At 33.1% G+C, this 26,158-nt stretch overlaps 1 protein-coding gene across 1 annotated transcript in view; it reads right to left on the bottom strand.

The window, feature by feature from the left end:
• Positions 1–761: 761 nt before the first annotated feature.
• The window catches only part of LOC127843221 (uncharacterized), a 55,207-nt gene continuing 29,810 nt past the window's right edge, over positions 762–26,158 (bottom strand). Inside the window, exons 8-14 of the mRNA XM_052373083.1 lie at positions 25,912–25,980; positions 22,827–22,957; positions 17,266–17,359; positions 9,083–9,193; positions 8,690–8,758; positions 8,395–8,516; positions 762–7,467 (exon numbers count right to left, since the gene is read on the bottom strand). Coding sequence (XP_052229043.1) covers positions 6,142–7,467; positions 8,395–8,516; positions 8,690–8,758; positions 9,083–9,193; positions 17,266–17,359; positions 22,827–22,957; positions 25,912–25,980 — 1,922 coding nt within the window. The 3' untranslated portion in view covers positions 762–6,141. The remainder of the gene's footprint in view (positions 7,468–8,394; positions 8,517–8,689; positions 8,759–9,082; positions 9,194–17,265; positions 17,360–22,826; positions 22,958–25,911; positions 25,981–26,158) is intronic.

The raw sequence follows: 26,158 nt of genomic DNA, 5'->3' as shown, positions 1-26,158 counted from the left end.
GCGTCTCTAGAGGCCGCACTTTTTTATCCAATCTTTAAAGAGGCCTTTTCACAGATTTTGACATGTAATGAAGTTTTTAATTAAATGGTTTATATTGATAAATTTAAACATTGGACCCTTAAATCTCCAGTTAAAAAAGAATACAATTAAAAAAAAGAAAAAAAAGTAATCCTCAACTGAGCTAAAACCACTGACCACTAGAGTCCTGGAATAAAATGTTTTCCGCTTAGACCACTCGGCCATCCGTGCTCATGCTATGAGAGGATGTATTTTTTTATTTTATTTAAGCAATCCTCGTAGTTTCACAACATATAACGACATCAATAGAACTTTCCAAATTATTAAATCGTTTCGCGTTGCAACGCTTTATAATTGTCTGGTTTTCAAATCGTAAAGACGCGTATAATGGATATTTTAGAGCATGGTAAATGTTCACTATTACTATTTCCTAACAAATACTATAACTAATACGAAAATTTGCGAATCTGAAACAACTTCTTTTAATTTTGTCAATTTACCAAAACGTGAAAAGGCCCCTTTAATTTAACGACAATATCTAGAACGAGTATTGGCTTGTATCTGTCCAAAAACAAGCTACCATGTCAAATCTTCGATAGAACATTTTTACAAAAATTATTAGTCAATAATACGTACACCATTGTGTGTGTGTTTGTGTGAATGGGGGTGGATTTCGCATAATTCATTTTAGACAAAGCGCACTAAAATCCGATAACTTTCCATATATTTTATTTTGAGTGCAAATATGTGCTGTATGTCACATTGATTTATAGCATTTAAATACATCAACTCAATATAAATTGGTTAAATAGTTGGTGGGGTGGTCAAATACCAATATATGCATATATGATTTCCTATAGAAACACAACAAGATGTTATTATCATGCAATTGTTGATGCTTTTTCTCATATAATAAAGCAAATTATTATTGTAAATCACCAATTGTTGAAGAATACTGTTAACATGATGTTTCGGTAATTTTTCATGATTAAGTTAATTTTTAAAATAACTGTTTCAAAAAAGATAGTCCACGGTAACTTATAATTTTTTTTATCTTCATTGTATGCTCATGTAGTTGTCTTCATTGTATTATAAGTTAAAGCGCGTTTGGAAATTATAATCCACAAAAATATGTATGTGTTTTGCATGTCTGCTTATTATCAAATGCAACAAAATGTCTAAATATCAAACATTTTCATTTGTATAACCCCTAAACATATCATCTGTCTTTTGGTTTGTTTCGTATTTTCTTCATTGTAATACAATGAATATATCTCTTGTTTATTCGGTAAATAATAAATGAATGGCTTATGATTATACAATTTCCAAACAATTTCAAACATCAATTTATTTACTAAAATGTCGATTTTTAGGGTATTAAAAGAATTTCATTATCTAAAAAAGAAATCCACGATGACCCCTATTTTAAATTATCGAGATGCGATTTATAAGGGAGTGAAAAACCGCGTCCACAAACATATACTTTATGGATAATTTAAAAAAATGCTTGAAAGAATTGTCCTTCATCCTTCATCAAAATGTATAAAATGTAGCAAGTACTAAAGTGCTTCTATTCAACATGATGCTTATTATTTGCTTTTTACATCATACATGTTTAAGAATCAATTCAAGTCAATTTTATTGAAAATACAAAGTCAAACAACATACATAAGATGTGTTATAGCGGTGTTAATAAATGCTTATTCAACATGTTGATGAAAAGTATGGTATGAAGAAAATGGGCATGAAATAAAAATTATATGATTATTTATTATACGAATACTTTATATGATATTCGACCAGATCAAACACAAAAATCTTAAATGTCAACGTGCAGTTTAATTCATTAATCATCCTTCTCCATTAACTCCCCATGATGACAGCGTGTTTATTGCAATTAAAACATGCACCAGTCGGTATTTGATCTAGACCCATAATTTAAAAAGGTCTACGTCTATTAAATGTTACTCAATAAGAAGTAGACAAGAGATATTTGTATCACATCCTGTCAAACTGAAATTTTTTAGTTCATTAAATTCGAAAAAATAAAGCGATTCCTTCACTCAATTTGTGAACTTGGGCATTCTTCCTTACGCACACTTAACACATTTTAAAAGACCTATTACGTCACATATAGAGACGGAACAATATGACGCGCGTTATGCGGAAACGGGCCTTATGCCATATGCGGCCAGCAAAGCTACAGATAAGCCTGCGTGTTCACGCAGTCTCGTCAGGTGTTACCCTGTCCGCCAACGAGACCACACATTGCACAGGCTGGTCTGGAGCTTCGCTGGCCGCACATGGCATGAAGCCCAGTTCTCGTGACTCTTCCATATATTAACAATAATAAGATCTTTTTTGTAAACAAAACAATAATCCAACATATCAATTTATGTTTACAATTGTATCATTGTAACAATCATTAAAACAAACAATGATATTTAATAAAATTCCTGAATAATCTTCTTTTCAGACTCTGCAAAATTGTGCCACCATTTTTAGTAATTTCGCGAAATTACTGAAATAATTAAGCATTTCGTCAAGTTTTGATTTTCATGTCCCGACAAATCTGAAGCAATTAGGAATGGCATCGCATCTCAAAGTGCCAGAATGGTGGGATAAAACTTGAAGAAAAAAACCTAGCACTATTCAACTCCCGTAATGAATAAAAAATGACTTAAACAATAATCAATCTAACAAAATACACACCACTATATACATTATTTAACAAAATACAACGCTTTTCGACAAAAGCAAAATACAGTTATAAGATTAATAAAATTATACGGCTATGTAACATTTCCACAGTTAAAACGTTTTGGCAAACTTTAAAACTGCTATAAGAAACAAACACAGTTAAAAAATAGTGAAATGTTCAGTCATAGTAAAGACTTAATTGTAAATGATTCATTTGATAATATACACAATCAAATACATTAAAATAATACAAATACACAACAAACTGATAATGAACAATCAAGTTCGCCAATTACCGAAAAATCACATAAGAAAGAGCACAGACGACTGTATCTTTATGCTGAACGGTATAATCAACAAGGTTTTTAACTATGGTAAAAATCTTCATTGAATTTGCATTAAAGGGAGACTGCACTAGGTTTATATGTGTTAAATGTTTTATTTTGATAGAAATATGTAACAATAACACAAAATAGGCAAGAACAATTATAAATTAAAGACGAATTTCATAAAATGCAGCAAAGACAATTAGCGCCCCGAGCAAATTGTGACGAAGATATTTCGTACATATTGTCCTACAATAACCGAAGCATTCGTCTTTTTTATAAGGTTCGGTGATAGTGTTCGTGTGTCGTTTGAATAGATATCGTTGCAGGAAATTAAAATTATCCGTACAACTAAATTTAAATTCACATCGTATATGCATGATATACATGCTGGCGAATTCGACTGTACAAACATTTTCTATTTCAGAATTATATATCTGGCTTATTTCGCATTTTCGACACATGTTCTTCTTAACTTTTCTTTTAATTTATATTGAAATATATTTATACTTTTTTTTACACTTGTTATATAAATTCATAAATATTTGACAAAATCGTGCATTATCACTTAAATTATGCTTAATGATATGACTGCTTGAGTCGTTCACTTCTGTACAAAGTTTATTTTTGCACAAATAAGCTCTAAAATGGTTTCCGCACTTAATGTCATGTATTAATCGGTAAAAGTAGCAGTCAGATTAAACATCCAAACATCTGAAGACAACCAGACAAACAGACAGACATACAGACAATTTGAAAAGCGAATACAATCAGTACATTGCCATATAAACATAGCAAATATTTTAATTTAATAGCATGTCAAGGGAATATGATTGACAGAGTTTAGTTTACTAACGGAAAATTTTGTTAAAATATTCGATTTGATTTTATATTTTAGTCTAAATATTAATTAAGTAATTATTACAACTACCATTAAAACATTAAAATATATCAATACATATTCTGAGGTAAAACATGGTGACCTTTGCTAAATCCGGATATCTTGTTTGTTAATGATATTATTGAAACTATTAAGTCTAATAGGAAAGGAATCATATCGATTAATGATATAACATTCAACTTTTTGTATTACGTCGAAAATATTTTTAACTTCGTCCGAATTCGTCCAATTTATATTAAATTACATTGAAAATAAATTTAATAGATTCAAACTATTAATCCAAATAAGTTAAAAAAATGTAATTTTCAATAACAATAACCGACCCATAAGTTTAAGCTATAATTTATATAGTGAACCGTTCGAAATCGTACGATGATTCAAATATTTAGTTATCACTTTATATACAAACGGAAACTTGTATAAAACAAACAAAAATCTATTTCAGAACACGGCACATGTAGCACTTAATCGACTTTATCTGTGGTAAACCAATTAAAATTCTCAACTAAATAAAAGTGTTATCTCCTTGCAAAAGTAGTAACCCCTGTTTGTCACTAGGCTGCTGAAATCTGGGGACTTGATTAATGAAAAAAAAGAGAAATTATTTGCGCACAATTTTAAAACATCTATGTGTCAACCAATAAACAAATCTTTCAAAAATGAATGGCGAATTAGGAAGATACCCTATATATGTTTTACGTACAGTTATCATATTTAAATATTGCTTTAATAAACAAATGCTCGCCTAATAAACATAACATATGCATACCTGCTCAATGACGCGGAACGAAAGAAACAAACAACAAACGAAATGGGGCTTACACATCAAATCAATACACAAGCAGCTAGGTTTACGGTATAACTGTGCAAAAATAATCAACAGCAAGACTAACAGAATAGTCAGAACAAACATGCACTTACAATCCAATCAGACATCGGTCTATTATAATTACAAACCACACTGATACAGTACATCCTCAGGGCAGTGTATACAGCAGGGTGGTACAATCACAAGCCACAGGTAAAGCAATAAAGAGTTGAGATCATACTATAACAATAAACTGAACCCCGTTTATACACTTTTAAAGTAACATGTTTTCAAGTTAAAGCAATATGTAAGAATAACTTATATGTTCCGATTTATTGGATTAACCCTCAAAGAGCATCTGCAATGCTTTTATATTTAAATAAAATAACAACATATGTCTCTTGTTGTATTTAAAATAATAATTTAGAATAATTAATCACAAATTATTAAACACAAATTTTAAATATAAAATATAAACTGAATTAAGTTTTTCTGTTAAGTAATATATCGTTGATGTTGTATCTGTGTATGTGATTATCTGGGTGTAAAGTATGCTGAAAACGTGCGGCAACTCTATGTTTGGCAGTACATATTAACTTTATGATAATTGCCTAATTCATTTCGAGGGAGTTGTACCCTACCACTGGTTTTATCGTGTCCCTGAGAACTGATGCGGTTACACATATAAAAATGAAACAGTAAGGCGTACATGTACATGTAAATGGATAAAGTTTTATACTTTTTAAAATTAAATACAAAATGTAAACTATTGCAATCTTGAAGTCGTAGATAGATTTTTTTTAAACTGACATTGTCGACCTAGCTTTCTTGTTCTAAGTTTCTAAGGCAACTGTGTAACACTCGTATCGTCTCAATTATAGTTTTTGAAGACTACAAAAAAACGCAGTTAGATTATTTTTTATTGGCCACACTGCATAATTCAAAAGATAACTTCATCATTGAAAGACGCAACAATCTTCAATTTTGGAAATCATGTGCCTTAACTAACCGTCAGTCTACGTAGATGACTCCAATCGAGTTTGATTTCAATAGGAATGACACACTATGACTATTTTGCGCAAACATATATCAATCATTTTGAAGTTATTAAATAGTATAATACTTGTCATAATTTGATTTTAGTGGTTAGGAAGTACAAACTTTTTATAACAGGAAATAACTTTAGTTATATGCATATAACATACGTTTTATATTCGATGACATACTTAACTAAGTTTATTTCCGGTAATTTGGTAGCGCATTTTGAAATTTACTATTACCTTTAGAAATGCTAAGTTATATCGTTATTAATGTGTATAAAGTAAAACTATGCGATCAATATTGTTACGAAAATTTCACTAAACGTGACAAATATGTGCGCATTGACACTAGCTCATCATTCTGATCATTAAATCCCAAGTATCATAAAACCAAATTCCCTCCTTATTCAGACGCTTGTGGATTTCTTCTATTATCTCCGACTGGCGACTCATTAACTCATCCAATGTTGAGTCAGTAAGTGGCTTTAATTCGAACAACGTTGCACTACATTTCAATATAGCAAACCAAACCATCTCTAACTCCGTTCTGATTTTGCTGTACCAGAGAAGTGGCTCAGGGTAGGATAAAATTGCTTGCCTTATCTTCTGAAATCTTAGTATCACCATCGGTCCTTCATCCATCATGGCCGTCAGTGTATCAACCCATAGACGCTGCTGTTTATTTTCTAGTCCACTAGCTGACATCAGGTTTCGCTCAGGTATCATAAAATATGCAAGATTCTTTGTAGCTATTGCCGTTCTTAATTCTTCTAGACCTTTGTGCAACCAGTGAAGCAAACTTTTGTCGTGGAACAATGGTTGTTGGTTCTTCTCTGCCAGCCACAATACTATGTTCTTTGCCGTATACGACGTGATTTCTTTCCTTCGAGGTTTGAGAATATCTTTCACGACCATTTTCAGAAGAACATATAGTTTAGTCTGCGCGTCATTCAAATTGATAATCAGCTCTGTCTCCGCTCTGTTAAAGCATATCCTCCATTGTAGGTGATTACTTTTACTCTCTTTGAATCCTACTGGAGCCGCAAATGCTTCTAAGGATACGACTTTTTGGACAACATCCGGCGGCGGCCAATGTCGAGGTCTTTTAGCCCATCGGTTTAAGATGCTTGGGAAGTGACAGCGCAATGCGATTACACGATCACAATGCAAATTCGTCCTGAAAGTTGGCAATGAAGGACCCGCGCGTGGAAAGTGTTTTAAGCCTGGCAAACTAAAAAGCCACCCTCCAGTTAGCTTTAGAAATGCATCACTTGACAAAAAAAGTCTGCCAGTTTCATCCTTCAAAAAGGCGCGACTAAGACTTAACGCATAATATGTATCAGATGTTTTTTGTACTAGTCTACAATACCCGGGACAACGGTCATCTGTTTCGATTATAAGCAATGTAATACTTTTGTCTATGCCGCTTGCGTCATTGTCATTCTCTATGCATATTAAATGATTTAATAAGCAAATAACGTCAAAATCACTTTCATAGAAGCGGGTTAATCCCTCTGCTTTGCTTCCCACTATCAAATTCGAAAAAGTGCCAAACCCAACTGCAGTGAATCTAATACCAACTTTTCTATACCAGTCAATCCGTTCTTTTCTAATATCCGACCCGTAACCGATACACGACATGCAAACACTTGTCGCTAAGGAGACGCTTTCATACTGAAACAAAACGATGCATATAAATTGCCTTACGTTTAGATTTTAATTTACGTTAAAGCGAGATTATACAATTTTGTATATGTGCTTAATTGTAATGTACATGTGTAAAATATGTTACAATAACACAAAAAAGGCAAGAACAAGTACACATTGAAGTCGAATTTCATAAAATGCAGCAAAGACAAATTAGCGCCCAGAGCCCATTCTGTCGAAGATATTTCGTACATATTTTCCTACAATAACCGAAGCATTCAAACTTTTAGTTAGCGTTTGTATGTCGTATGAATAGATATTGTTGCAGGAATTTAAAATGAACCGTTAAACTAAATTTAGATTCACATCGTACATGCATGATTTACATGCTGGAAAATTCGACTGTACAGCTATTTTCGATTTCAGAATTAAATATCTGGCTTATTTCGCATTTTTCGACACATGCTCTTCTGAAGTTTTTTTAAATTGATATTGAAATATATGTTTAATACGTTTTTACACATTTAATATAAATTAATAAATATTTGACAACATCGTATAGTCTTGCTTTAACATATGTATAACTATTCTCACTATAAAAGTGAATTTATATTTACTATCACTACCACTAAAACTGCTTCTTCAGCTGCTACAACTACCCATAAAGTCACTGTGATCAGAAAAAAACAACAACAACAAAACCAATGATGACCAAAAACAACAACAATAATTAATAACAATTAATTAATCTGCTACTCAAAATATTGGTGATTATGATGATGCTGTTTGTGTTGATGATGATTATGATAAATAAGTACTTGAAGTTAATTTGTTCATCGTAATAAATTGTGAATAAAATATATCTGTACAACGTTACTTTAAAGTAGAATATCCAACATAGAAAACTATGTTGTATATAACTAGCATACTTTAACTAAATAATAATATGAGAACCTTGTGATGTGCTTCGAACGTGGACGGCGAAAAGTTTCTCTCCGAAACTTTATAAGTAGTGTGGTTACCATAACGCAATTTTCTCTTATCGAGATGGTCTCTGATTAACGTTGAAAGAGTACCTATATAATATAAATGCAAACATTGTAAATCAAGAAAAGTGTAGACTTTGCATGTGTTTGTGCGATAATAACAAGCAATGCCATAATACACTACACAACAGACAATACACACTAACTGGCCTCTTATCAATTCACGCCGATACATACGCTTGGGCATGATACATATTTCTTACATGTTGTTGGCATGTCTTGATTGTTTTGTTCGTTATCGCCACATTCCGTGTTTTGGTCCACATCGATCTCTACAATAAAAGTCTGCCTATTATTTCCCATGTATGACTATTTTACAAAATATTTTATGTTATTGATGTTTTCAGATTCACAAATACGATACAATTATTTTGATTTGAATCGACATGAAGAAATTAACAATATAATTAAATCGATTTGGGCTTTTTATTATTGTAAAACAAATCTTGCTTTTTTGCTATAAAAAACGTTTACGTTACTGAAATAAAAAACAAGTATAAGAAAACCATAATGTATTCCACAAAATAATGATAAAGTTGATTAACACAAGTGTATGTATATATTATAACCTAATTCAAAAAGGTTTTATTACACACCCATAACAGAACAATCTGCTGGCGAAATGCACATCAATTTGATCAATTTTTCGTTATGTTGATCACATCCTGGAAAATGACGCATGTTCATCAGCGCAACGTGGTCTGTATCTAAATACAAAAAATAATCATTCGTAACATATCAGGTAAAATAATAAAATGTAGTAAAATAATAGAAGTAACAGACGAAGTAGAAGAAGTATTAGTGATAGTTACTATTTAATTATTATGTTGATGATGAAAATAATAATAATAATAAGAAGAAGAAGAAGAAGAAGAATAATAATAATAATAATAATAATAATAATAATAATAGAAATATTAATGATAAAAATACTAATAATACTAGTAGTATACGAAGTAGTACTCATAGTGGTAGAAGTAGAAGTATCAGTGGTAGACAAAAGTTGTATCGTAGTATTTGTGTTAGTAGAATTCATTTTAAAGAGAATAATAGGTTGGTGCTGATTATAGAACAGGTTTATCATGCGAGGCTTAAAAAACAAAAAGCGCGATCCTTGGCGAGTGTATAACTCCGCGATCCAAAAATAACCGCTGATCTAATAATCATTTTTTTTTAATCAGAATATCGTTCTGTGACAAAGAGTCGTTCGTAATCAATTTAAATTTTATTCATATTGAATTGCAAATTTAATAGTTTTATAACATCAATATAACATTAAGTAGTAATAAACAAGGAACTACATTTGCTTACAACGTAGCTTAATACCACACACAATTCACGTTCGATATCAAACTATCAACCCGATCACGAGGTACAAAATATTTGCTTCTTTGTTATAATATGCTGTTATTTCGTGACGAAATAACACTGATAACTTGGATTTAAACTAATTATATACATTAAAATTTGAAATTCGTAAAGTGGCACCAAACAACTGTGAGGCAAAATTGTTCGAACGAGAGAAACACATTTGCTGGTGAAGTGACTGGTTGGGGCGAACATCAAGATCAATTTGTTGAACGGTAGACAGTGGTTGTCGAGGCTGCATTTCGGTCCACATTTTCAGTGAATGAAGGCGAACAAGAGGAAGCTGTTGGGTTGTTACATTTACTGGACTGAGCAAGAATATTGGAACACTTTTGCTGTTGTTCAACAGATATGGTGGAATTATTTGTTATGGACTGGACATTTGTGGGCCCTGTTATGGCCATGATTTCAGTGGGTAGAATGTTTGCATTTCAAAGTGTTTGGACCAGGAATTTGCGAACTGAGTGGTTCGTTATTCTCTTGTGCTCGGGAAAGCCGGCGTCTTTTACAATGGCCTTCAGAATCTGGCCTATCTTGTCAATTGTTGACGCAAGAACCACGGGGATGCAGTGTCAATTGTTCGTAGGAAGGGTGCTGATCTGAAGAAAAATCTGATGGACGCATATTGGAGTACAGCTTGTAAATTAACACAGCATTTCTTGGTCCGGAAGTGCCGAACATCTTGGGATACACTTTTCTAATGTCAGCGATGTTCTCTCATGTGCATGTTTTCGTTTGGCGCTCGATTAACTCGAGATACTTCACACTATTTGAGTTCACTCGGAGGCGAACGTCTCCCCACCTAACAAGATACAAGATACAATAATATTTATTTTACGTCGGATATGAACAACAATAAAAGATAGCGTTGAAGTTGAAGCGGATGTTCTTTGTGAAATGGAGTGCAAAATAATAACAAAAATGATATATATTTAATATGTTTGTGTGTTAGGTATCTTACCGCAAATTGTATTACTCCGCGATTCCTCGCAAGTCGAAATGACGATAGTTGTTCAACCAGGTTGTATTTAACAATGCCTTCGGATACTCGTTGCCAAGGATCCCCTTCCCCCAGAGCAGATGTCGGTATCACTCAGCGGATAGGCATCCCTAGGACGGATCCCCTTATCCTTAATTGGTGATGTATATTTCTTATTGCTTTATTTAACTTTTCGACTATATTTTTTATTCAAATTGATGTTTTTCGTGTTCTATCTTTCGTAGGTTTACAGTTTAACTTTTTAATGTGTCTATTCGACTTTGATTTATTAATTGCAAATTTATGTCGCCAGCGTAATAGTTTCGTACAGACTAAACTTGGGATATGTTCCCAATTTTGTTATATATGATACGTTTTCTGTTCAATACGCTATTTTTAAAATGTCTTTTAGTTATAACCGTTCATTTTAATTTTACCTGTTTCTTAAGACTGTTTTTCTTTGCATTGTAGGTGTCCCTTGGGAGTGCAAATTGGGCTCCAGTCCCTGTCATGACTGAACATTCATAGCGATGTCGTTTCAGGTACCTCTCAACACTAGCGATGATGCCAAGGAGGAAGCTTGGTTCGAAATCTGTGACATTTGACTTATTAAGGGACAACAGGAAAGTGGCCAAATACTCATCAAGAAGAGTTGGTTCTATGTGGTGGATTTCTTTTCTTTCAGCTTTTGACATTAGAAACCCTTTACATTTGTTTGTGTCAGACAAGGTCTTCGCTACACTCGTTTTATTTTCATTTTGGACAATGAAATCGCCGACATCAGTGAGATTAACATCTAAGAATTCTTTATTGTCAGGCATGTCTGGAATATGATTTAAAGTTGGGAGAATGACATTGCTACTGGATGGTGCATCACAATATATTATATTGTAACCTAGTGAGGCACAATTTTTGTTTACTTCCGTCTTCGAAAAATTTGTTTTAAACGATTTTAGTACTTACTTTTACTTGCTTGAACATACCTAAGAAGTCAACGGAACTCCCGAAGCTAAGTACCTGAGATGCAAGTGTCTTTTTGAACTGTATGAACCGATATAAATTCGTCAACGTTACCCCACCCACTGGTGTTATTTACGAGCAAGCACCTGAGTAACATAGACTTCTGTAAAAATGTCAATTTTATTTTTCATAAAACTTTTCATCTTGCAATTGGCTATAACGGACGTTTGCCACATCACACACGGGAAATGGCTCACGAACAACACAGAACTAGCTGCTAGATCAACTGCTAGATCAACATCTGGTATATAACAAACCATATTTTCGAATTTAACATGTTGTGAAACTATAAAAATAACAGTCAAATTACATTCTTCCTGTCAGTCCTGGACATTCCAAACTTCTGAAATAAACTTTTTGCAGCGAATATTCTACCATATTCAACATACAAGGAGGAATATTTCAATACCCATTGATTTTCGATTCTGTGTCAATCTGATGATCTTACAATTATCTGGTGATGTCTCACCGAACACGGGACCGATCAGAACCCCATGCGGTAAACCTGGATGCTCAAGGGCTATAGCCTCCAACAGTCGTGCAGTACTCTGTGAGGCGTGCTACTATTGGTGGCATATCAAATGTGCTAACATTTCGGACAAGCAGTACATCAAACTAGGCAAATCGAACGATCCTTGGCTGTGCGGAAATTGTGATACGTTTCAATTCAGCGAATTTTAGTAAAAATAATGCTGATGCTCTATTTATTTCAGAAACAAAACTTGAGGAAACCTTGCCAGATGCACAATGGTTTGTAAATGGTTATCACTTTTGGCGTGCTGACAGAAATGACAAGGGTGGTGGGGTTGCAGCGTATTTAAGATCTGACATAGCGGCTGAAAGAAAGACAGAACTAGAATTTGAAGACATCGAGTCTATAAGTATTGAGGTAATTTTAAACAAAAAGAAATGGCTGTTATTAGGGGCATACAAACCCCCATCTATGTCAAATGAAATTTTCCAACAAAATTGTATGACCACATTAGATAAATGTACTTCAAAATATGATAGTTATATATTAACAGGTGACTTAAACTTTGATTTACTTGATCCTACAAAATGCACACCTTTGAATAATATAATTGATGTATTTGATCTATCTAATTTAGTGGAAAAAAAACTTGCTTTACAAAAAATGGCGAACCGTCACTTTTGGATGTTATTTTAACAAATAACCAACCAGCATTTGACAAAACTTGCAATTTAAATTGTGGACTTAGTGATGTACATAATATGATTGCTTTTCAGTTAAAAGATGAAGCTCCACGGAAAAAATCAAACTGGTTTTATTATAGGACATTTAAAAATTGTGACATTGTAAATATTAATCTAGACTTGCAGGCAAAATTATGCAACTCAAACCAAATTTCCCAGTCTGTCGGTATAAATTCAGCATATACAAGCTTTAGCAAAACATTTATTGAGGTCGCAGACAAATATGCTCCTTTAAAGCGCAAACAGTCTTAAGATCTGCCAGTCCCATACATAAATAAAACTCTGAAACAAGCAATCTATAAGAAACGCATGTTACAAAATACATATAATAAGAATAAAACTTAAAAAAAACTGGGAAAATGTTCGCAAACAAAGGAATTTGGTTACTCGCTTAAAAAGAAAATCAGCAAATAAATATTTTATAGAAAGATGTGTTGGAGGATGTAAAAATAAATCTTTTTGTTCTACAGTTAAACCATTTTTAACAAACAAAGGAACAATTGTAAAAAAGCATACTATATTATGTGAACAGGATATCTTATAAGTGATCAGTCCGAGGTTTGTGATATTTTCAATGACTTTTTTGTACATGTCGCAAAGGACATTGGGGCAGGTTCTATTCCAATTAACGAAAACCATTCTCGTTTGAACTCCATACGTAAAAATTTAAAGTATGACAAAAAGCTAAACTTTACACCTGAAGATCAGTCCTTCATTTGTAAACAAATTGATAAATTATCATCCAAAAAGGCAACAGGTCATGACGGAATATCTGCTAAGCTCCTTAAATTGTCTAAACCCTTAGTAATAGAACATATCACAGATATGGTTAATTTGAGTTTTCAGTCGTCAACTTTCCCTGATAGCTTAAAAATAGCCCAGGTAGTCCCGGTCCACAAGAAAAACAGTACTCTTGATAAGGGTAATTATAGACCTGTTAGTATATTGCCCACTGTGTCCAAAAATTTTGAAAGATCAATTAATTCTCAGCTTACTTACTTCTTCAATAATCACTTTAATACTTTTATATCAGCCTTTAGGCCAGGTTACGGTTGTCAAAGCACTCTTCTTAAGATAACTGAGGACTGGAAAAAACCTCTAGACGAAAATAAATATGTGGCAGCTATTCTTATGGATTTATCGAAAGCGTTCGACTGCCTCCCCCACGACCTTCTTATCATGAAACTTGGATGTTATGGGGTCTCAGACCAAGCCCTAGATCTACTCTCTAATTACTTGTCAAATAGGAAACAGTGTGTCTAACTTGGATCCAACATGAGTTCCTTCAAAGATATTTATAAAGGGGTGCCCCAAGGCTCCATTTAGGCCCGGTTATGTTCAACATTTTTATTAATTATATTTTTGATTATATACATAAATGTGACCTTTATAACTATGCAGACGACAACACTTTATCCTGCAGTGATGCAAATATATATAATGTTATTGAATCTTTGGAGTCTGATAGTCAATCACTTATAAACTGGTTCTCGGACAATCACATGCAAGCCAATCCTGACAAATTTCAGGCACTTGCCATTGCAAAAAGACAAAAGATCAACATATTAACTTTAATTTGAATTGCAGTACAATCCCATGTTATGAATCTGTTAAACTCTTGGGGGTCACTTTTGACTATACACTTAAATTTGATAAACACATATCAAGTATCTGTAAGAAGGCATCAAGGCAGCTTAAAGGGATCTTTTCACGCTTTGGTAAATTGACAAAACTGAAAAAAGTAGTTTCAGATTCGCAAATTTTCGTTTTATTTATGATATTTTGGAGGAAACAGTAATACTGAACATTTACCATGGTCTAATATAGCCATTATATGCATCTTTTGACGATTTTAAAACCTAAAAATTATAAAGCGTTGCAACGCGAAACGATTGAATAATTTGGAGAGTTCTGTTTTTGTCGTTAAATTTTGTGAAACTACGAAGATTGCTTATATAAGGTATAAAATACGTTCAATGTGTGTACACGGCGTAATAGCTCAGTCGGATAATGCGTTTTTACTTCAGGACTCTGGCAGGACTCCAGGGGTCACTGGTTCGAAACCTGGTCCGTGCAATTTTCTTTTCCTTTTTTTAATTTTATTGTTGATTTTTTTACTGAAGCTTTTACGATCCAATGTTTACATTTATCGATATAAAGCATTTAATGAATAAGTTAAAAAAATGCCAAAATCTGTGAAAAGGCCCCTTTAACGTACTTAAAAGAATAGGAAAAAATCTATGTAAACTAGGAATATTAAAAATATATTACTCTTTCATTCTTTCAAATTTCAACTACTGCCCACTTACTTGGCATTTCTGCGGGGAAGTATTTACTAAAAAAATTGAGAAAATTCAGGAAAGAGCATTAAGGTTTATATATGATGACTACAATTCAGATTATAAAACTCTCTTAACTAAATCTAAATTACCTTATTTAAAACTAAGAAGAATTGGAACAATGACACTAGAAATTCATAAAATTATTCATAAACAAGGAACAACTTATTTACATGACTTAGTTACTCTTAAATCCCATTCTTTCAATTTTAGGTATAAAAATGTAGCTACCATACCACAGGTAAGAACTGCTAGTTATGGCAGCAACTCTTTTCGTTCCTATGCACCTAAACTCTGGAACTCCCTCTCTCAACATCTGAGAGAGGAGGTTAACTAAGACCGCTTTGAAAGTCTGATTGGGTCATGGGACGGGGAGAGTTGCTCATCTACTTTTTGCCAATAAATCTCTGTTGTCTCATTCTAGTCCTGAACTTCTTGTGATGAATGTCGTGCATGTATATTGTAGTTATTATGTATTTATTTTGCATTCACTACTGCAGTTGCTAGTCATAGCATGAGTGATGTCATTGGTTCAAAATCCTTTTGTTTTCGCTTGGCATTATTCCTTATTGTGTATTATTTGCTATATGTGTCAGACTATGTTGCCTCTTTGTGACATGTATGATGTAATGTTGTTTCTTTATGGTGTGAAATCTGCTTTTTGTTTTGCATGACATTATCCTTATTGCGTATAATTTGCTATATGTTTTCAAACTATGTTGCCTCTTTGTGACATGTATGATGTGATGTTGTTCTTTATGGTGTGAAAGCTGCTGATCAGTTCCCTTCAAATCTGATTTGAGGTGAAAAGTTCTTTAAACTTATTTTAAGTGTCGCACATTTGTGTTCTTTTTTTTCTATTTCAGTTTTTTTACCCTCTCTCCTTTTATGGCAGTTTTTAGACCCTGGGTCAAGGGTCAAGATCAGCAGCTTTAACACAGCTTTTAAATTAACTAATTTATGGCCCCCTTTAAGGATTTTAAGAGTATTCTTTTATGTATGTTTCTCACTGTGATTCTACAACGTGTTTTTATTAATTAACTTATAATTTGCATGTCCATGCAATCTCTTAACTTTGTGTTCTTATGCTTATTTGTTATATTGTTATGTTTGTAATCTGTCAGTCAAAAGCTATTCATAGCTTATGTTATAATGCTTGTATATCATACCGACAATGAATAAATATTGATTTGATTTGATTTGATTTGCATCAGAACCAAAGTTAGTACTGGGGATGGTTTCTTTCTCAGTTGTCAATTCAATCTCATTTGTAAACATATTAGATGGTTCTCACCCATTTTTATCCTGCAACTGGCTAAGTGTTATTTCCATTGTTTTAGTTGCTTCTTGCTCATTTTCATCATTCGTCAGACATTTTCAGGTGTTACAATTTCGCATTCATTGTTTTTACGGTCAAAGGGGAGCAACTCGAAATGACTCCGTCAAAGGGGAGCATCAACAACAGTACCTATTTGCAACACAGTGTTAAATTTACCTAATACTAGATGTTTTATGACAATAAATGACAACAAACACGTTGATTTACTTCTATTATTTGTTTTAAGGTCATTAAAATTGACAAACATTTGAGATTGTTTTTATTCTTGATGCACTTGGCAAATACCGGTGACAATGTGCGTGGGACAAAAAGCAGCCCCGATTTCGTGCCGTTGATTAAAGATGAAATTTAATCTACGGGGCTTTAATCAACCGAATTGGCTGTACAAGTGGGATAAAGTGGCGATAGTGTTAGTATTATTAGCATTTATATGTTGTTACTATGGTGAAAGTATGACGATGAAAGGTACTTAACGAAATGTGTGTTTGCGTTTTACTGACATGGTATGAACACCCATACCTGTATAAAAATCCAACACTTGGGCTATTTCCTCTGCGATAGTTTTCAGTGCTTCCGGTATCTTGGACTGATTTCTCGTTCCGTCGATTGTGCTCTGAAATGTCAACATGTTTAACCAGTTAACTACGGCATCGTTGATAAATTAATACTAAAAAACACAAAGCGCAAGTATATATTCTCCTATACTTCGAATAAGGGTTTCCTAGCTTACTATGACATGCCACTGCTGACACACCTTCTCAATCATTGGTCAGCTTCCGACATACCTCAGTTGCCGCGACAAGCCTTCACCAGGTGTCCGATTTGGCATAAAACCACAACAAATTGAATATTTTTTTAGGATTTTAGCCCCCCACAAATGTAGCAACCGAGCGAAATAAAAATAAAATAATGTTTATTCTATTTTTTTAATCACAGGCGAGCGAAAAAACACAAATACATGTATTGTCTTTGCAAATCTATATATTTTTCCAAATAAATGCACATTTTCTACAAAATAGGGAGACCACTATAAGATCATTTAATAGTAATAACTGAGTTTTATCTCTCATCAAATGTTTGTTAAAATAAATATAAAAATCTCCAATAGCTGTTCTGCTTGCTCATAACAGTAGTAGACACTTTAACACACTTTAGTTTTAACTATAAAAATTATATGAGAAGCATAGCTTTCTTCAATGATGGTTAAATAACATAAACAAATAAATAATACAATAAACATCAAGCGTAAGCAGTGATTTATATCTTCTTCTTTGCGTTATATTGTACACCTTGTGCCTTTTTGAATGGAGAAAAAGTGCGAATAATCAACAATTTCGATTTTCGCCAGACGTTCATGTGTGTTACAACTTCTAGATGCGTTAGAAGACTGGTCTTATTTTATTGATAAAAACAATTCACGGGATACTGTTTATTTAGACCTTGCTAAGGCGTTCGACAAAGTAAGTCATCAAAGGTTATTTACCAAAGTTTCGGCATATGATTCAAAAGGACCCATCTTATCATGGATAAAAGACTTCCTTGGTGGCAGAAAAAAATATGAATGTATAAGAGTTCAATCATCTAATTGGAGAGATTATATATATGGAGTTCCTCAAGGAAGTGTTCTGATGCCGATATTGTTCATTTTATATGTCAACGATTTACCAGGCCTTGTTAAAATCTACATTTAAAGTTTTGCAGACGACATAAACATCTCTAATATCACTGAAAATTGCAAAGTCCTACAAAATGACCTTAACATCATTAAATTTAATGTGAACAAATGCAAGGTGATAAACTACGGATTGTCCAATCACAAAATAGAATGTTACATGAATGCAAAAAAATTGTATACAGTAAATGACGAGTGTGATCTCGGTATCATCTTCCAGGTCACTATGAAATTTAATTAGCATGTCTCCAGTAAAGTTAACAAAATGCAACAGTACCCATAGTTTAATAAGCAGGTATTATGCATTTCTGGATAATGACTTTTATGTCAAATTATACAAAGCTCTTGTGCGCCCAAAACTTGAATATGGGAACACAATTTGATATCCTTACCAACGCAAGGAAATTGAAAGTATTGAGGGTGTTCAGAGGCGTTAAACACGATTAATTACAGGCCTTCAAAATATGAACTATTTTAAACTACAAAGCCTTTCCCACAGACGTAGAAGAGGAGATATTATGCATTGCTATAAAACTATTAATCAGCTTGATGATATACTATGTGAAAGTTTTTTCTCCCAACACATCTTAAATTGGAGGGCACTGTATTTAACTTGCAATAACGGAGATGTAGGCTAAAAAGGATCCTGATCCTTACTCACGAGCCTAGCAACGATTATACAGTATTCTTCGGTATTTATAATTTATTAAGCTAAAATATCAAACATTAAAGCGAGATTATACGATTTTTTATAAGTGTTTAATGTTGATATATAGATAAAATAGGTTACAATAACACAAACTAGGCATGAAAAATTATACATTAAAGCCGAATTTCATCAAATGCAGCAAAGACAAATTAGCGCCCCGAGCTGATTGTGGCGTACATATTTTCCTACAATAACCGAAGCATTCGTCTTTTTATTAGGATCGGAGTTAGTGTTCGTGTGTCGTATGAATAGACATCATTGCAGGTATTTCAAATGAACCGTTAAACTAAGTTTAGATTCACATCGTACATGTATGGTATACATGCTGACGAATTCGACTGTACAGCCGTTTTCAATTTCAAAATTAAATATCTGGCTTATTTCGCATTTTTCGTGACATGTTCTTTTGAACTTTTATTTTAGTTTATATTGATCGTACACGCCTTCTATCTGCTAGTTCAAATTGTTGATGGTAAAGTCCAAGGTGTACATTATGCCCCAAAACATACAGTTAACATAAGTGCGAAAGCGAAGAAACTTTCTGGACCTAAACAACTTTACTGGGAGTTGATTGACTTTTTATATAAAAATACAAAATTTTTAATACCAATTTCTAATTTTTCTTTCCTTATTAACTTATGAGTTTTTTGCATTACAAAACTTAAACTCCTCATTTCTAATTTTAACAGTGCTTAACTAACTAAAGTAATGCATCGTGATATATAAAACCATATATAATACCATAACTTATGATATTTAGAACTAATGCAAATTCAAGATATTTCGAACCTGTGATTTTTGCCCAAAATAACAGCTTCTTACATGCTATGTCTAAATTGCAAAATTAAAAAAGGATGTTTTCCAAAAGCAAAAAGTACCATTTTTCCCAGGCCAAAATTGTCAAAAACATGAACCACACTTTTTACATAAACCTAATTGATTTATGGAGTTTATCATACAGCAGTTTAATTCACTAGCATTTTATTATATACTTTTTTAAAGGCAGTTAAATATGCACATTTTAACAATTGGTATTGTTATTTATAATCATAATAATACTGTTTAAATTTACCCAAATTCATGGTTTATTGTGCTGTTTTCCAAATCAAAAAAGTACATGCTGAAAACTATAACGCAAATAACAACCACTGCTTAGGCTTGATATTTATTTTATTATCTATTGTTTCATGTTATTTAACCATCATTGACAAAAAGCTGAGCTTCTAATATAACGTTGATACTTAAAACTAAAGTGTACCATGTTAAATTTAAGAAGTTACTACGTGGTGTGAGTAAGCAGAACAAATATTGGAATTTGTTTTATTTATTTTACAAACATTGGATCAGAGCTAAAACTCAGTTATTACTACTGAATGATCCTGTACTGGTATTATGCAGATATTGTATATTTATTTGGCGAAATATATCAATAAACATAGACAATTTATGTACTTAATATTTTTCGTCCTTCGCTCGCTTTATAGAATAATTTGTTTTTAAATTTGTATTCCGCTCGCTCGCTACATTTTTTGGAGGCTAAAATCCGTAGAACCTATCTTCATTTTGTTGTGGCCTAATATGGAAGTTAAACTAACAGGTCCATAGTTCCCTGTTTCAGAGTTTCTTCCCTTTTTGAATAAAGGAGTTACTTAAGCATATTTCCACTCACATTGTATTTTACAAGTTGACACTGATTTTTGAAAAATCATTCAACCAGGGTTTTCCATCAGGCCCTTAGCCAGGGTTTTGAGAGGGGGGATTCGAAATTTCCAATCAACTATTGTTATTGAGCAACGAATTTGCGAATTTGCGAAGGGTGTATGTGCGGGATTCGACGTCCCCCTCTTGCAATCGGGGGTTTAGAGGTCCTGCCTCTAGAACATTTTGAAAATGAAACGGAAAATCCTGCATTCTGGTAACTTTTTATCTGTATTTAGAGACTGAAGTTATAGAGCATTTTTATTAAAAATTTCACTTTCATTGACCATACTCAGTGACTGATTGACATGAATAATATGTATTCCCCACTACCGTTTTTAAATAACCATCTTTTTTGATTAATCACGGAAATATATTTTTATACGGTGTTTAACCCGACACTACTATGCGCGCACGCAATTTTTTTTCAAATGCAACAACACATAGAATGTTGAATCAACAATAAGGGCGGTATAAACTATCTTTATTTATTGGAATCTTGGAATCTTGATAAAATTGGTGTATTTTACCATTCCAGAATTATATCATTCATAACTCAAGCAAATTAACAGAAAAACGTTGACTTTTTTTCAAAACAATTGATTATCTGCTACTATGGATAGCACCAGAAGCTTGCATTGCTTTAAACTTGTTATTAGTGTATTGTACAACAAACACTGATTAACAAAACTGGGTCTTCTCTAATCTGCATCAATACTAAACAGAAATCAAAATGGTATAACTGGTTACTTATATTTGTTTAACTATTTTTAACAAATAAGTTGTCTTTTTCTAAATGAATTTCAGAAACATATAACAATTAAGGCTTCATAAAGACCCTATAACCACAAACAACTGGCCCTATGGTCTCTAAGTATTTACCATGTATACCAGCACGTTGAAGAAAAAAGATGGGCTTATTTTCCCATAATGCTCAAGATCCGTCACAGTTAATGAACATTTCACGTTAACGTTCACCTGATCATATGTTATATTGTGAATATTGTCTGGTCACATAGACTTGGTAGGAACTTAATCTGATATAATACCTACAAGTTTATTGCAGATTTTTACAAAACGTTCGCATACCGGCGACATTTCACATCCTGATGTAGATGCGGCTGAGGTAAATGATTTACGAAAATCATCTGTGATGCAGTGACTCATTGCCCCGGGGGAAAATGAACATTTTCATGTGTGTCTTCGGCAGACACGACGAGACGAACGCCGCCATTTTTTATAACCATTAACCAATCTAATAACGTAAAGCTTTATAACGGTCTATGCCGTAATATACGCATGCTAAATCAAACTTAATCATTAAATCAAAAGGTACGCAGAAAAATTGTTGCTGTGGCTGAAAATAAAAAAGTGTTTATATTTCGTTTAAAGATTTTTAAGTCCGGCAAATCCGACGAATATTTAATAAATTTGTTGTGGCCTTCATGTAAAGCAATACACTCTGAAATAAAGAACTTTTCTGAACAGGAGAGGCGCACTTCGTTGATTAACCGGTAACCGATTAAATAATGGTTTCTCGATTACAAGAGCTAGGCTAGGCTATTACTATTAGAAAGTAAAAATTAAGGTGTGTTAACTTCAATGGTATTCATGTGATACCTTTGATGCACAACTATATAAATAGGCTGTTACGGATATTAGCATCATTAAATAACATGGGTCGGCTGGCCAGATGTAACTTAGCTCATCATGCAGTCAGCTTGTGTACTCTCTATCATGTATACACATATCATGATCATACAAGCTTGTCAACTTCCTTATTTGCTTACTTAATCACTTATGAACTTACGTATTACATTGATTGTTTGTCTTCCTGTATGCCATTCCGCCCACTTTGCAGCTATTCCGTCTACCTTAACTTCCCCCGTCTCTTACTCCGTCCATCCCTCCCTTCATCCCTCCCTCTCTCTCCCTAATTACCCCGCCCCCCCCCCCCCCCCTCCTCTTTCGATCATATATGATGAACATTGTTATACACACCGTTTTCTCTGTGTCCACTTCTGAAGATGAACGAGGTGTACCCAAACTGTCAGCATCCCCTTGTGCAGACCGTAGTGTATAACAATTTATTAAATCAGCTAAGACTTTGTTCGAAAACGTTTGAAGAAATCCTGCAATAAAGCAAAAATTAGCACATATGGGTTTAAAGGACATATCGCTAAATATAAATCATATAGTCGTACGAGTAGAGCGCAAGCCAATCTTGTTCAGGATACTCTTCATTTGTTTATGTAAACAGCGTGTCCTTGCTTTTTACCAAATAATGTGTTCGTATAATCAATTTAAAAACAGCGTCATGGCTCAAAAAGTTGCTATATATAAGAATTTAACGGATGAAAACGGGCTAATAATAATAAAATTAGGGGTTCTTTATATTTTTTAAAAACTACTTAGCCAGTAGACCATCAAAACGGTGATACATTTAATTTAACCTTATTTAACCACTTCAATCCACACGGCTGTTTACCTCCTCCGTATTGATCCATAGAAAATGTCTCGAGGGTATCAACTAAACCCACACGAGATCAGGGCTGGTCATCATGTTACAAACTTTTTATTATTATAGTGTTTTCAAATCGAATTTATTTGTATCAGAGTTCACCTTCGTAATTTAATTACATCTCGGAATGAATAGAGCAGGAACAATTTTATGCGCATCATTTTTTCTGTACAGACCTCACTTCTTCCGTTCATTTTCGACCATAATACTTTACAAAATAGTATTTCAAAAAATCTATCTTGTCTGTGCGTCCATTAACCTTTATCTGTTTTAGTAAATTCTAAGACTAAGCCTTTTCCTCTGTCGCACAGTTTGTAGAGAACGCAATAACATGAACGTAGACGAAGTCAATTTAAGTATTCAAAGAGATTTTATTTCTGTTGATTTATTTCTAACATAACGTTTGCCAATGTCGGTACAATAGCTAAGATAAAGCCAAGATCCGCAACCAGCCGCGCCCGCGACAGCAAAAAATTACGACCTCTCCTATCCGGCTGGGGGCGTGAGACGGACTATTTACTAACCAGATATAAACAACAAAACCTTTGATTGTTACGTGTGGAATTCGGATTGGCCGTGTGTAGAGTCACGTGTCGCAACGTAAACATGACATATGCAACGGGCAAATTACGAATACATACGGAATAAACCGAAGGTTTGACGATCTTTGTGATACGTGAATATACAAGAATTCATGAAGTATAATACGAACCCGAAGTGTCCGAAACATATTGACGTTTGATACCAGAGGCAATTAAATGTTGATCTAGGCGTAACGGCCTTTTGAAGGTTGTTTGAAATTTGGTTTGTTGCGTTGATACATATTTCGAATATTATATTTAACAATAATGCCCAAAATGGTCGTTACGTTGCACCTTACTGTATGCTTTGTTTCTGCTTCGATAAAGTCAGTTTAAACCCTTCACGACCATAGTTATTTGGAATATTCGTAAGGAATAAAAAACATAATAACCTTTTAAATCTAAGGCACATTTATTCTATTCCAAGAATAACCCCATTACAACGCATCTTTGAGGAATATAGTTCGCGAATAAAACCTCGTAAAAATAACGTTTTAGACTAGACTATTTAAACGCATCTTATAAGAAGAAAGAATTTGCTTTCGGGGTATTACCATAAAATTATAATGGTTAGTATAATGCGTATAATGAAATAATATAACTGTAACTTCGCACGGAATTTTTCAACATTTAAGTGGGTTATAAATAAGATATAGGGTTTTAAAATTAGGACTTCATCACATGCGAAACATCACCTTACTTCTTGGATAACTTAACATCAAATTTATATTAATGTATTCACTAGTAGGTATTTATTGAAATTTAAATGTAAAATGTCTACGAATATCTTTTAGTGGCATTTTAATAAAAAATCTGTAAATTGTTATTTATTTAAGTTATTTTTTTATTAATTATGTCGTGAAATTCTTGAAGAAATCTGCGATTGTGTGATTGCCCTAAGCGAAACAGTTTATTTCACGTAAATCCTGAATCGTTTCATATATTTTCTGTAAAATACATATTTCCACTTTATATATAAATATATGCGTATGTCGTGTTTTTTTGTAATACATGATGGAAGACGCCGAAATAAAAACTTGAACGACACATCTTCAAACACTTTGTCGCTTATTTATATGACCTAAGAAAAATTTGATTGAAAAATATAAAAATAAATAGTGCCACGTTGGGATATGTGTACAACCTATGCAAAGATGATGAGTGCGGCTAGATTGTCGGTCAACCTCTATAATTACTAAATAAGCGGATAGTTTCAAAGCATCCATATTTTTTAACATTCTGATTGTTTTTTTTAAAGTGTGCAAAGTAATAACCTTACGTACTTAGCATTTGAGAAAGTCTGCCATAAACGAAAACAAAAATGCATGATGTGGCCCGTGCTCAAATTATTTATGAATTTATCCACACGATTTATCCACACGATATCCAATATACATTCACTCACGAGGCTCAAACATCATGTTTAAAAATACACACACGTTTATTTGCAAAAAAACTCTATATTTATCTCACGCGTTTCATCATGTTTATTCAGAATATTTTGTTGACTTCGAAAGCGTCGTGTTAATTACCATAATAAAGTCAAGGAACATTTAATGTGTTATTAGCGTCTTTCTTTATTGATGTTTTTCTTCAATCAATAACTACGCACCAAGTGTTTTGGGGCATACGTCATTTTAGTGCTCATGATATTTTAAATTGTATGGGCATATACTCAACACGGACAAGACGTTGCAAGTAAGGCGTTTATAAATAATGCGAGGTACTGCTTTTGAACATTTGTTCTGAACATGTGTTTGGTTAATTGTTCATTAGAAACAATTTCACGTTTAAAGCCTTGAGGTACTCTTCGTGAGGACCTTGTTTTTTCAGCATATATTTAAGTAACATTGTAAAACAGTTTTGCGCATACACCATAAAATACTAGTACCACGAAACATGCATATAAAAAAGATATAATGTAAGCAATATAATCCGTATACGCTCTTTTTTGTTTGCTTATACTTAAAGCTTAGTACCATACCCACAATATCTCCCAATGATAACATTGTTAGGAACTCATCGTCGCTGGAAAACTCATTCTTGTCCGCATCTGAATTAAATCACGTTAGTAGATAACAAGGGAATTCAAATGGTCATTTGTATATTTTTATTTATAAGGAGTAAATGCAGGATTCGTCAGAAATGTAAATATTTAAAATAATATATTATTATAATTGTAATTAATACTACAACTACTACTACTACTACTTATTATTATTATCATTATT

This window comes from Dreissena polymorpha, chromosome 8, assembly GCF_020536995.1.
Source record: "Dreissena polymorpha isolate Duluth1 chromosome 8, UMN_Dpol_1.0, whole genome shotgun sequence".
Lineage (NCBI taxonomy): Eukaryota > Metazoa > Mollusca > Bivalvia > Myida > Dreissenidae > Dreissena > Dreissena polymorpha.
This window is presented reverse-complemented; position numbering and strand designations above follow the sequence as displayed.